This window comes from Ipomoea nil, unplaced genomic scaffold (genome assembly GCF_001879475.1).
Source record: "Ipomoea nil cultivar Tokyo-kokei standard unplaced genomic scaffold, Asagao_1.1 scaffold2580, whole genome shotgun sequence".
Taxonomy (NCBI): Eukaryota; Viridiplantae; Streptophyta; class Magnoliopsida; order Solanales; family Convolvulaceae; genus Ipomoea; species Ipomoea nil.
Window position 1 is genome coordinate 167,957 of NW_017619008.1, and position 14,544 is coordinate 182,500.

The 14,544-nt window shown below is 44.5% G+C and overlaps 1 protein-coding gene across 1 annotated transcript in view; it reads right to left on the reverse strand.

Moving 5' to 3' along the window:
- Window positions 1–11,576: 11,576 nt before the first annotated feature.
- LOC109154018 overlaps window positions 11,577–14,544 on the reverse strand; it is a 3,409-nt gene continuing 441 nt past the window's right edge. Inside the window, exons 2-7 of the mRNA XM_019301905.1 lie at window positions 14,018–14,364; window positions 13,774–13,921; window positions 13,360–13,686; window positions 12,782–13,212; window positions 12,402–12,583; window positions 11,577–12,243 (exon numbers count right to left, since the gene is read on the reverse strand). Of these exons, the coding sequence (XP_019157450.1) occupies window positions 11,577–12,243; window positions 12,402–12,583; window positions 12,782–13,212; window positions 13,360–13,686; window positions 13,774–13,921; window positions 14,018–14,364 (2,102 nt within the window). The remainder of the gene's footprint in view (window positions 12,244–12,401; window positions 12,584–12,781; window positions 13,213–13,359; window positions 13,687–13,773; window positions 13,922–14,017; window positions 14,365–14,544) is intronic.

Below are 14,544 nucleotides of genomic sequence, written 5' to 3' on the forward strand. Positions count from 1 at the left end.
ATCCACTTGTGTCTGGTAATCCCAAAAAGGTTCAGCATCTAACACACGGAACCGTTTCTTCAAAATTCCAAACACTCTCTCAATAGATGTACGTAAAGACGAATGACGAAGATTGAAAAGTTCTTTCTTATTCTCGGGACGATGAGCACTAAACTCTTTCAAATGGTATCTAACGCCACGATATGGAGTAAGTATTCCATTCCGTATGCCATATCCAGCATCACCAAGATAATATTTCCCTACAAGTTTACATAATTTGATTACTTATATGCAATAACGAACAACACAATGTACAAATTGATTATATAATTCTATTTTATACCTTCTGGAATTTTAAATTTATTTGGACGTGTGAGTGCATCATTCAAGACCCGAGAATCATGTGCACTACCTTCCCACCCAGCTAGCACATAACAAAATCGCAAATCAAAAGTGACAGCAGCAAATACATTTTGTGTTGTTCCACCCTTACGTCCGCGAAAGCTTCCTTGCATATTAATTGGCACGGATGCACGAATATGGGTTCCATCTATTGCTCCTAAGCAGTCTTTGAAATATGGATAAAATCTTGGATTGCTAATTATTTCATGAGGAGTTACTTCACCATCCGGTAGTACTACGAGGTTCGTATACAAAGATAAAATGGCTCTCAAAACACTTCTAAAGTAACGATGAACTGTCTCAATTGACCTATAATACCTTGACCCAATTACTCGAAAGCGTACATTGTGACCTATTATATGTAAAAATATTAACACTTGTTCCTTAATACTTACGGCTCTAGTTGCGCGTAATAAGTTCTTAGTAGCAAAAATGTCACACAATTTATAGAAGGAAATAGGTCGCATTCTAATAACGCTAATGCATTTGTTATCACCCTCACACAAGATACTATTTATGTAACTCTCTCGCTCATCATCTCTATTGAGGATGTCATGACCTATTTGGTTTGTATTCCTAAGTTGTTGCAATAGAAGGACTAACATAGCTAGTATAGCACTTGCTGCACCCATAACAGTTGCACGCACATGATTTCTATCCATCTATACAATCAAAATAATAATCCAACAAATAACAACAATTAAAATTAACGCATAACCACAAATTATGCAAAGCATGTTATTATATAATCAATAAAAAAAATACCAGCAACAACTTCACGGTTTGGCATAAAAAATACAAACAAAAAAAATTGTAACTGGTTTCGAAACCAATTAATAAAACCATTCATTGGTTTCCGATCGGAAACCAGTGTTAACACTGGTTTCCGATCGGAAACCAGTGTTCACTGGTTTCCAACCGGAAACCAGTGTTCACTGGTTTCCAATTGGAAACCAGTGACGCACTGGTTTCCGATTGGAACGCACTGGTTTCCGATCGGAAACCAGTGCATGGTTTCTGATCGGAAAGTGACTGGTTTTCCGCATCGGAAACCATATCTGGTTTCCGATGCGGAAAACCACACCCATAATATTTGGAAAAAAAATTAAAAAAATTAAAAAAACATACCTTGTAGCTTTTCTAGTGTTGGTAAACTTTTGTGGATTGTTGGAGAAGATGCGTGGGTAGGTCTTTGTTGAATGTTGAAGTAGCGGTGAAGGGAGAAGAAGCAGTGAAGGGAGAAGAAGCGTGTCTCGGATGTTGATTGAAAGATGGAAAATGACTTCCGCCAAAAAAAAGGGGAAGTCATTTTCCTGATTTCAGCCCTTATTTTCCATTGACTAGAAGTCATTTTCCTTTGACTTTTTCATTTTCAGCCTTCCCAAACACCAAAAACTTGGAAAATGACTTCCAGAAGTCATTTTCCGGGTTTCCAAACAGACCCTTAGTAAAACCATCTGCCACTTGATTGTTTGAGGCAACAGATAATAGCTTAACTGTTCCTGTAACACCCCGTGTTACGGCCCCTAAAACCAATTAGTTAATTAATCAATAGCCCAAGAGAAAGAATAAATTATAATGATTAATTAGGGAAAAAGGCCCACCATAGTCCATGGGCCCTCATATATAAACCCAACCCCTAAGCCCAATCCTTAGTTCAAAAAGGAATAGAATTAGCAAACCTATAATATTAGTTCCTAATTAGGACTCCTAAATATATAAATAGGGGACTTAAGAGGCACCTAGAACTCCCCACATGATTAACGCCCCACCACCCCAAAAGAGCTCCAAGAATCCCCTTAGGAGAAATCAAGAAAGCAAGGAAGCTTAAAGAAAGATCCTTCATAGCCAAGGAATTAATTAAGGCTAAGAGGTAACCCATGTCTCAACAAAACCTATATTCATAGTTATAATTCCCCCTTAGGGTTTCCCCATATTATTGTACATTGGCGAGTTATGATGATTATTATTGGTAATTGATGCGATGATCCCATGGGGGATCTTGATAATCTTGATATTGGGAGATTCTTGATGATTATATGTAGTTCTTGATGATTATGTGTTGTTCTTGATAATTGTGTGATACTCTTGATGTTTATGTGTTATTCTTATCGAATCTTGCAATTAGAAGACGAACCGTATTCTTGTTGATATAAAAGTGATTAGAACCCTAGGTTGTATCGTATGATCTTATTCTTGGATTATCGGGTGGGGAAATCGCATGTTTGGGTGTTGATTATATTTAGAAAAGCATGATAGGTTATGTGTCGTTCGTTTCTTGTATTTGATTCGTTAATTGTCTACGTGTTGTCGTTAATTGCGTTGTAAAGTGTCTAAGCATGGTTTCGGGTTCCACAACGGTTCCCGGGGCGTAAAGTGCGTGAAAAGAGTCAGTGGGGGGTAGGGGACCCGCCACCTACCCACGGCCGTGAAACACCGCCCGGCAGCGGGTGGCCGGCGGGCGGGCAGCTGCCCGCCGGCGACCCGCTGCCCAGAACAGTAAAGTCCGGCGGGTGGCCCCCCACCCACCGGCTACCCGCTGGAAATTATCCCACCTTGGGATCCCGGCTTCCCCGTTTGATGTTCCCCCGTTCCCCGTGGTGTCCCAACGGACCCCGTTTATCGTGCCTATGTCTAGTTTGATGTTTCGGGTACCGTTCGTAGGTTTATGAGTCTTATATATTGCATGCTAGTTGGATTGGTATCCCGTTGAACTAGGTGGAAGAAGTATGAACCCCTTAGGACCATTCTTAGTATGTGAAGGATCACGCATAGGTTTTGTTATACGCTTTCTCCCCTTCCCAATGTGTTAATGTGGGTTGCATGTGCTTGCTATGTGTTATGTGTGTATGATACCCCAATTCGGTTGTGATCGGATTGGTTATTCCTGAGCTGCGGTTCAGAAGCTGGCTGCGGTCAGATTTACACTCTCGGGCTGCGGTCCACCGTTTGGTTGCGATCAAACGTTTCTATACGAGCTGCGGTTCGTCCTTTTCCCTGGCTGCGGTCAGATGACATTCTCTTGGGCTGCGGTCCACTGTTTGGTTGCGATCAAACACTATGATGAGCTGCGGTTCATCAGTCGGTTGCGATCGACCCCTCCGTGTTGCGATACGGGGCAGGGTGCTGCGGGGCCGTGTCAGAGCTATATGCGCTGACCCTCATGTATGGGCATGCGATTGGTCCTGTGGCGCCAACAAAGTGTGTTATGTGTTGTGACAGGGACGAGTTGTGATTACGAGTGTCTTGGGGGATGTGACTATGGGATTTATATTGGGGATTGTTCATGTTGGGTTATGATCATTGTTTATGCTTTGCCTTATCTGCCTTATCTGTTGTGAACTGCATATGCTCGTTATAACTGTTGCTTGTGTCTGGCCTTATCTGTCGAGTCATTCCCGGTTTAAAGCTAGAGTTCGTAGGAAATATCTTCATGCTCAAAATGGTTTTCGTATATCTATATATATCTCTATATGTATTGTATTTCAACGCGTTGGAGTGGGTTACCAGCATCTCTCGCTGAAGATATATTTGGCTTTCAGGCACAGAGGACTAGAGCACTGGAGCGCGCTAGAACTGGAACGTAGAAGTAGATTAGTTTCCCTTTTCGGCCTGCGCGCCATATTATGCATTGTGTTTCAATGGATACTAGTTGACAGCCTGTGCACCTGGGTTCTCTAGCCCTGGTGTGGCATAGCACCCCGTACGCTTGTATTTATATCTTGGGATTTAATAAGATTCTACCTTTATTATAAGTTTTAAATGTCTTAAAAATCTGGGGTGTTACAGTTGGTATCAGAGCCTAAGTTTGACCCTAGGAAAAGACTCTTAAGACCGGACTTTAGGACATTAGGCTTGAACTCTAGGTACCTAGGAACATAGGACTCAGGAATCTTAGGACGCGCGGTGAGATTGTGAAACCTACACATAACTTCTCTACACTTTACCCTTCCTCATTCTAAAACCCTTCCCCACTTATCACTTCATAAGAAGTACGTCAGACTCTAATTTAACGTTCTTATAAACACTGACCAGAAAAACGATAGCATGGCACCAAACAGAAGGCAATCAAGAACTCCAGAGCCCGCCACAGACGACCCCTTGACCCAAACCCTACGACAGCTGACACAAGTCGCACAGGCACTAAGTGACGCGTCCCTTCGCAACAACAGGCCCCCACCACCTCCATCAAACGCAAACTCAGACGTCGCCCGACAAGTTTCAAATCACCGACCACCCACGTTTTCGGGAGAAGAGGATCCCGCGGTCCTAGAAGAATGGATCCGAACCCTTGACAAGATTTTTGGGGTAGTAGAATGCCCGGAGGAACGCCGCGTAGAGATAGCCTCGTTCTACTTCGGGCACGAGGCCGATCTCTGGTGGATCCACGAGGGACCCACTTATCAACAAGAACCGGGGTTCAATTGGGAGAACCTCAAGACACGACTACGAGAGAGATTCTATCCAACCCACGTAAAAGCATCCATGTACGAAGAGTTCCTTCATCTAAAACAAGGAACGACCACCGTCGTAGAATACCATAAACGATTCCTCGAGCTGGCACGCTTCGCGCCAGAGCTAGTCCCCACCGAGGTAACCAAGATAGAGAGATTCGTGTCGGGCCTCAACTTCGAAGCTCGAAAGGCGCTAGTGGTAAGCAGATCTCGGACCCTCAACGAGGCTTACTCCAGTGCCGCGAATCTCTATCGGATCCAACTACTCCAACGCGGAGTTCAGGAACAAATACAAAGAAGAAACACCGGAAGTGGGGCACCGCCAGTGAAAAGAACGAGAAACGACACCGGCACAAGGTCGAACAACCCAACCAACCAAAGACCGCCCCTGGGAAACAACGAAGCTAATCCAAGAAGCTTCCCTTGCCCGAGATGCAACAAAAGCCACAGGGGCAAGGATTGCGCGGGCAACCCCTGGCGATGCTTCAACTGCGGAGAGGAGGGGCACAAGGCCTTCCAGTGCACTCGACCCCAAAGACCGCGCCCCGCCACCGTGGGCCAACACGGGGGCACCGGTCATCAAGGAAGTTACGGCGCTCCCGGAAAGGTATTCGTTATGAGCCACACTCAAGCCAACCTCGGAAACGAAGAGGACCTAGAAGGGGGAAACCCAATCCCGGAGGACGAGGACCATACGGATCCCACAGAAGAAAATCCAGAAAACGAGTTCTGTCTAGGATAAACCATCACACCCCTTGTAACCACCTCCCGTGTCGTAAAGACCACTTATTTAGCTTAGCTATTTCGAAAGTATTATGAATAAGGATTTTGATGGAATTTCAATTCCACTACGGAGGTAAAGCACAAGTTACACCATCAACCCAACCCTTCCCCCACTAAAGGACGAAACAAGGAAAAGGACAAAAAACCATACCATCAAGAAATGCCTAATGTCACTATTAGAAATTGAACCCTAGACCTCTTATTTACAAGTCCAAACCCCTAACCACTAAGCCATGAGTGTTTCTTGAAACCTCAAGGGAATACTCCCAAAACCCACAAAACCCCCAAATAAAAAACCCTTCTTCTTCTACCTCTCCTTCTTCCTTCCCACCTCTCCCCTCCATTGCCTCTCACGCACACCACCACCCCACCCAAGCAAAATCCGGCAGCCACTCGAACGCCACCCCCCACCGATAGCCGCCACCGGCCGAACGACGACCGCCGTCGCCGTACCGCCTCGCCGCCGCTCCAGCCGATCGACGTCCACCGTCCGAAGGACGCCCCGCCGTCGACCCGCTGCCCCCACTGCCCAGTCGACCCCATAGCGCCATCACACCCCCCACCACACCAGAGCCGGACCCCACCTCACCGGCGTCGACCTCGCAAGCGGAGAATACGTCGAAACCCCGCCGCCGCCTCGCCGGAAAACCGCACCGCCTCGCCGGAAAAATCGCCGGCAAACATCACCATCAAACGAGCATCACGATGCCAAAGAAACCCCTCGGAATCCGCACCCCGGAGTGGAGCAACGCCGATTACACCGTAATCGGAGGTAAAGCACTCGAACCCGACCAATTCTCTCCGGAATTGGTTGATATGCTTAAACACCAAGGGCTCCTAGATGCATACCTCACCATCAAGGGGGATACATACCCCGAATTGGTGAAGGAGTTCTATCAACACCTTGTGGCCACCAAACGGGGGTGACAAGATAGAGATCACCATCAAGGTCCGTGGCAAGGAAATTGTGCTTTCCGAAGGCCGGTTGGCCAAGCTCTTGAAATTGACCACCACGGGTGTGTCTAACTATGACCGAAAGGGGTGGATTGATACCCAAACTACGGGATACAAGGACTATCTCGGGTACTTACTCTGGAAAGAGGACGGGTTCACCTCGGCCACTCGACCAAACCGAAAGTGGCTATCGGCGGAGCAAAAGATATTGGTTATGATTGTAACCGATAGCCTCTTGCCCACAAATAACAAGAGCAAGGATGTGGGGAGCTTAGAGTGCACCTTTGCGTATCTCCTAAAACATAAAATCAAGTTCAGCCTGCCGGCACTCATGCTAAAGCACATAGAGTTCTGCAAGACAAACAACCGGCTTAGCCTACCCTACGGGATGATCCTAAGTTGGATCATGGAGAAAAAGGGGGTAGACCTAAGCCACACCGAGGTCAAAACCGCCAATGGCATGGTTTTCAATGCCCAAAACCTCCGCCGCAACGACATCTACTACACTGAAGGAGGACACTATCTCACCCTCGAAGAAATTTGCCAAAAACCCGAGGACGAACGTAGGGAATTGGTTGATCGGTTGGACATCTCCAACAAAAAGCTCAAGCGAGCCATGCAAAATTGCGGAGGTACGGAGGGAAATGAGGGACAAGAGGAGGAAGACGGGCCTAACCCGTCAGTGCACCCACAGCCAGGAGGGAACCCGAGGGGACAAGACGAGGGTTCGGTCAACGAACGCATACTCGCACAGCTCGACCGACAGAATCAAATCATGGAAGAAGGGTTCTCATCCTTGATTCGCACCACACGCGCACTCGATCAAAGAGTAGCAGCAATCGAGGCCGCCTTGGGCACTCGCGGTGCACCGAGTTCCAGCGCAGGAAACCGAGGTACAACCGAAAACTTCTCTATCACAACACCATCAAAAGTTCAGCCTACCCCAAGACAAGACAAACGTAAGGCCGCAACCCTAATCAGGAGGCCGAGCTACGAGGTGTCTAGGGGTGGAAGGATGGACTATAACACCGGGCTTCGGGGACGAAGCCCCTTGTAAGGGGGGGGGGGGAGAGTGTAACACCCCGTGTTACGGCCCCTAAAACCAATTAGTTAATTAATCAATAACCCAAGAGAAAGAATAAATTATAATGATTAATTAGGGAAAAAGGCCCACCATAGTCCATGGGCCCTCATATATAAACCCAACCCCTAAGCCCAATCCTTAGTTCCAAAAGGAATAGAATTAGCAAACCTATAATATTAGTTCCTAATTAGGACTCCTAAATATATAAATAGGGGACTTAAGAGGCACCTAGAACTCCCCACAAGATTAACGCCCCACCACCCCAAAAGAGCTCCAAGAATCCCCTTAGGAGAAATCAAGAAAGCAAGGAAGCTTAAAGAAAGATCCTTCATAGCCAAGGAATTAATTAAGGCTAAGAGGTAACCCATGTCTCAACAAAACCTATTTTCATAGTTATAATTCCCCCTTAGGGTTTCCCCATATTATTGTATATTGGCGAGTTATGATGATTATTATTGGTAATTGATGCGATGATCCCATGGGGGATCTTGATAATCTTGATATTGGGAGATTCTTTATGATTATATGGAGTTCTTGATGATTATGTGTTGTTCTTGATAATTGTGTGATACTCTTGATGTTTATGTGTTATTATTATCGAATCTTGCAATTAGAAGACGAACCGTATTCTTGTTGATATAAAAGTGATTAGAACCCTAGGTTGTATCGTATGATCTTATTCTTGGATTATCGGGTGGGGAAATCGCATGTTTGGGTGTTGATTATATTTAGAAAAGCATGATAGGTTATGTGCCGTTCGTTTCTTGTATTTGATTCGTTAATTGTCTACGTGTTGTCGTTAATTGCGTTGTAAAGTGTCTAAGCATGGTTTCGGGTTCCACAACGGTTCCCGGGGCGTAAACTGCGTGAAAAGAGTCAGTGGGGGGTAGGGGACCCGCCACTTACCCACGGCCGTGAAACACCGCCCGGCAGCGGGTGGCCGGCGGGCGGGCAGCTGCCCACCGGCGACCCGCTGCCCGGAACAGTAAAGTCCGGCGGGTGGCCCCCCACCCACCGGCTACCCGCTGGAAATTATCCCACCTTGGGATCCCGGCTTCCCCGTTTGATGTTCTCCCGTTCCCCGTGGTGTCCCAACAGACCCCGTTTATCGTGCCTATGTCTAGTTTGATGTTTCGGGTACCGTTCGTAGGTTTATGAGTCTTATATATTGCATGCTAGTTGGATTGGTATCCCGTTGACCTAGGTGGAAGAAGTATGAACCCCTTAGGACCATTCTTAGTATGTGAAGGATCACGCATAGGTTTTGATATACACTTTCTCCCCTTCCCAATGTGTTAATGTGGGTTGCATGTGCTTGCTATGTGTTATGTGTGTATGATACCCCAATTCGGTTGCGATCGGATTGGTTATTCCTGAGCTGCGGTTCAGAAGCTGGCTGCTGTCAGATTTACACTCTCGGGCTGCGGTCCACCGTTTGGTTGCGATCAAACGTTTCTATACGAGCTGCGGTTTGTCCTTTTTCCTGGCTGCGGTCAGATGACATTCTCTTGGGCTGCGGTCCACTGTTTGGTTGCGATCAAACACTATGATGAGCTGCGGTTCATCGGTCGGTTGCGATCGACCCCTCCATGTTGCGATACGGGGCAGGGTGCTGCGGGGCCGTGTCAGAGCTATATGCGCTGACCGTCATGTATGGGCATGCGATTGGTCCTGTGGCGCCAACAAAGTGTGTTATGTGTTGTGACAGGGACGAGTTGTGATTACGAGTGTCTTGGGGGATGTGACTATGGGATTTATATTGGGGATTGTTCATGTTGGGTTATGATCATTGTTTATGCTTTGCCTTATCTGCCTTATCTGTTGTGAACTGCATATGCTCGTTATAACTGTTGCTTGTGTCTGGCTCTTATCTGTCGAGTCATTCCCGGTTTAAAGCTAGAGTTCGTAGGACATATCTTCATGCTCAAAATGGTTTTCGTATATCTATATATATCTCTATATGTATTGTATTTCAACGCGTTGGAGTGGGTTACCAGCATCTCTCGCTGAACAGATATATTTGGCTTTCGGGCACAGAGGACTAGAGCACTGGAGCGCGCTAGAACTGGAACGTAGAAGTAGATTAGTTTCCCTTTTCGGCCTGCGCGCCATATTATGCATTGTGTTTCAATGGATACTAGTTAGACAGCCTGTGCACCTGGGTTCTCTAGCCCTGGTGTGGCATAGCACCCCATACGCTTGTATTTATATCTTGGGATTTAATAAGATTCTACCTTTATTATAAGTTTTAAATGTCTTAAAAATCTGGGGTGTTACAGTTCCATCATGCACTTTTTGTCTCACAACATGGCAGTCTATTTCAATATGCTTAGTGCGTTCATGAAAAACATAGTTCTCCCCTATAGCAATAGCAAACTTGTTGTCACAAAACAAAGCAACAGGGGTGTCAAAGGTAATTTGCAAGTCTGCCATCAAATATAAGAGCCACTGAATCTCACAAGCGGTGGAAGCCAAAGCTCTATATTCAGCCTCAGAGGAGGACCTTGAGACTGTGACTTGCTTCTTAGCCTTCCAAGATATCAAAGATTGCCCAAGGTAGACACAATAGCCAGTGATGGACTTTCTTGTTTCTATGCAGGAAAGCCCAATCTGAATCAGAGAATGCTTTCAGCCTTATAGTGGAATCTGCTGGATAGAACAAACCTGTTCCAGGTGATCCCTTCAGATACCTAAGGACTCTATGAGCAGCAACCAGATGAGTGTCCTTAGGCTTATCCACAAATTGACTTAGCTGTTGAACAGCAAAGGATATATCAGGCCTTGTGTTTGTGAGATATAGGAGCTTTCCAATCAATCTTCTAAAAACTTCAGGTTTGTCAAGGAGCTGTCCTTCCAAAGAAGTTAATTTCTGTCCAGTGTTGAAGGGTGTGCTTGCTGGTTTGGCTTCCAAGAAGCCATTTTCTCTCAGAATTTCCAAAGTGTATTTTCTCTGGCAGAGACTGAGACCACTGGCTGTTCTGTATGCCTCTATTCCTAGAAAGAAATTGAGATGGCCTAGGTCCTTGATTTTAAAGGACCTGTCTGGGAAAAGCTTTAACTCATCAATCTGTTTAGAGCTTGGCCCTGCCACTAGGATATCATCTACATAGACTAATAGAGCTATGAATGATGAGCCTGAGCCTCTGATGAAAAGTGAAGGGTCAACAGAAGACTGGGAAAAACCAACTTCCTGCAAAGCTTTGGTTAGTTTGGCATTCCACTGCCTACTAGCCTGTTTAAGACCATATAGGGATCTTGACAACCTGCATACTTGTCCAGGTTTGTTACTCTGAAACCCTGGAGGCAATAGCATACAAACTTCCTCATCTAAATCACCATGAAGAAAGGCATTATTGATATCCAACTGTTGAATGTCCCATTTTTTTTGCAACAGCTATGGCTAAAAAGGTTCTAATTGTGGTTATTCTTGCCACAGGAGAAAAAGTTTCAAAGTAGTCCACCCCCAACTGTTGTGTGTAACCCTTAGCAACCAATCTTGCCTTATACCTCTCTATTGAGCCATCAGCTCTATGTTTCACTTTATAGACCCATCTGCAGCCAATGGGGACTTTCCCAATTGGCAGATCTGTTATGGTCCAAGTGTTATTTTCTACTAAGGCTTTTATCTCAGCATTCATTGCTTCCCTCCATGGCTTGTGTTGAACAGCCTCAGCATAAGACTGAGGTTCTTGTATGGATGAGATGGCAATGGCACATGCCTTATGGCTGGGATGCAAGTGGTCATATGATATAAACTTCTCAATGGAATGGGGAGATGTCTTGGTTGCTGAGTGACAATAGTAATCCTGCAGTTTTGATGGAACATGCTTATTCCTGGATGATCTCCTTAAATGAGTTTCAGTCACTTGTTCTTCTGTGCTATCAGGCTGCAACACACCATTATCCATCCCAGCACTTATTTATGAATTATTGGTGTTATCATGTGCCATACTTTCTGACTCACAGTTGATCTCAATCTCAAAATTGTCATTGTTCCCAATACTAATGCTTCCATTATTTTCATTCCCAACTACAACTTCAGTCAGTGTGTGTGTTGGGGTAGAGGCTGGAACATCTGCTGTGATAGGGACCAGAGGCAAAGGGGGATTGAACCTTGTAGCTGTATCAATACCAGGCCCTTCTGGATTCAATATTTTGAAGGGGTATGTCTGCTCATGAAAATGAACATCCCTAGATATAAAAATGGATTTATCAGTCATGTCATACAATATATATCCCTTCACATTTGCTGGAAACCCAATAAAGACACACTTCTTAGCCCTTGGTTGCAACTTATTCCTTCCCTGCTTAATGGTGGCTCCAAAACACAAGCAACCAAAGGTTCTCAACTGATTGTAGTCTACAGGCTTCCCAAACATCACCTCAAATGGTATTTTTCCATCAAGAGCTGTGGTAGGCAATCTATTAATCAAGAAGGAGGCATGAAGGACACAATGACCCCAAAGATTTATAGGCAATCCTGACTGAAACCTTAAAGCTCTTGCTACATTCAATATATGTTGGTGTTTCCTCTCTGCTATCTCATTCTTCGTGGTGTGTGGACACAATATTTCTGATGCACAATCCCTTTTTCATTGAAAAAAACAGTCATTAAGAACTCTCCTCCATTGTCTGTCCTTACTGTCTTAATTTTAGCAGAAAATTGTGTATGCACATAGGAGTAAAAATTCTGGAATATGGACTTGGTTTCTGATTTATGTTTCATCAAATGTAGCCATGTAAACCTAGTGTGATCATCAACTATAGTCAGAAAATAGTGCTCCCCTTTAAGAGATGCAGTAGCAAAAGGCCCCCAAACATCCATATGCACCAAATCAAAACACTTTGCAGCCCTAGTTAAGCTAACAGGGAAAGTGGACCTTTTATGTTTAGCAAAGTGACAAGCATCACACACAAAATTATGAGGCTTATGAACATATGCAAATTTTATTCCATGTAAAAAATGCAACTTATTAACTGGATAATGCCCCAGTCTATTGTGCCAAGTTTCCATAGACAAGCTATTACATTGGATATTAGATTCTTCATTGCAGATAGACACCTTCTTCTTGACTGGAGGATGACTGATAAGATATAAACCATTCTTCTACTTAGCAAAACCAACCATCATCCCAAGATGCCCCTGAATAGTGCAAGTATTAGCTGCCATGACAACTTCACAATCTGATTGCTTAGTCAATTTGCTCACAGAGATAATGTTGAAAGCAAAGGATGGTATACACAACACATTATGTAACATTATGTCTGCATGGAGTCTGACTTGCCCTATATGTGTGACACTCACTGTTTCCCCATTTGGCAATTGGACAGAAACCCCATGAACCTTATGATAATCATCAAAGTATTCTATAAAGCAAGCAATATGATCAGTAGCTCCTGAATCTAATATCCAGTTAATGTGTGAATCCAAGATGGCATTTATATGAGGAGTAAGAAGAAACCTGCCTTCATTATGTGTCTCCATGTTTTCTTTGAAGCTAGATCTGAGTCTAGAGGTGCTCACAGTGATAGCAGCATTGGTTGAGGCTTGACTTCCTACATTTTGATTCTGCAAAAACAACAATAGTTTCTGAATTTGATCATTAGATATCCCTAAATCACTGACTTGGTTCACAGAGGGATTTGAGGCTTGTGGCATGTCCTGATTCTGCCTGTTTTTGGACTTATACCCCTAGATCCAACCTGTAGGATAACCATGCTTTTTATAGCATTTCTCTATAGTGTGACCAGTCATGCCACAATAAGTGCATTTGGGAACATTCTTCCCTCCATTGTTAAACTTCTTCTTGTTATTGTAGGAAGTGGAAGCTGCTACAAGACTTTGATCATCTGCAAGTTGAGTATTGGCCTGAATGGCATTGGAATGAGCTATCTCACTGTTCCTCTGATTGCTTACACTCCTGATCTTTCTTTCTAGTTTTAGAGTCATATTGAGAGTTTTCTCCATAGTGGGAAGGGGATCCATGACAAGGATTCCAGCTTTAACTGTCTCAAATTCTTCATTTAAGCCTTATAGGAAGCGAATTATCTGATCAGCTTCCCTCTCCTTCTGGATCTTACTGAGAAGGCTGCAAGAGCACCTAGGAACACACTCACACCTGGGGATCGGCCTCATGATCTTCAATTGTTCCCATAAGGCATTGCTTTTAGTAAAATACTCACTAACTGTCATGGTGCCTTGTGTGTTTTTGAAGATTTCATTCTGCAATTCTGCAATTTTGTGAGGATCAGTCTGAGAATATCTCTTCTCAAGAGTACTTCATATGTCATTAGCATATTCAAAGTACAAGACACTCTCTATGATAGCATGATTGAGTGATTTGAGAATCCAGGAGCAAACAATACCGTTGCATCTCTTCCACTGAGGATATTTAGGATCAGATTCTCCTGGATTTGGAATGCTCTCATCGATGAAACCGAGCTTATTCTTGACTCCTAATGCAATCCTCATTGATCGATTCCAGGACGCGTAGTTTAACTCTGACAGGGGCGGAGACACGAGGATCACATTCGGATTTTCAGTGACATGGAGGTACAACGTATCGTCTACCTTGTCCATTCTCCGGCTAGTGTTGATCGGAACTTGACTCACCGGACTTTGATTTGAAGAAGCCTCTGCTCCTCTGATCGTATTCCTGTCTCCGTCATCCGGCATCACAACCGTTGCGGCGTAACTTTGGCGACGCTCTGATACCATGATGAGCTTAGCATGGATTCATGAAGTCAGATGGCTGAGCAGTAAGGGAAGGATTGTATTGAAGATGAAAGATGATGAGAACTGTTGTGTTTGTTACAAGATAAGAAAAGCCACACAGCATAAGCTATATACACCAGAAAGCAGTTATAACTGCTAGGAAAAATGGAAAA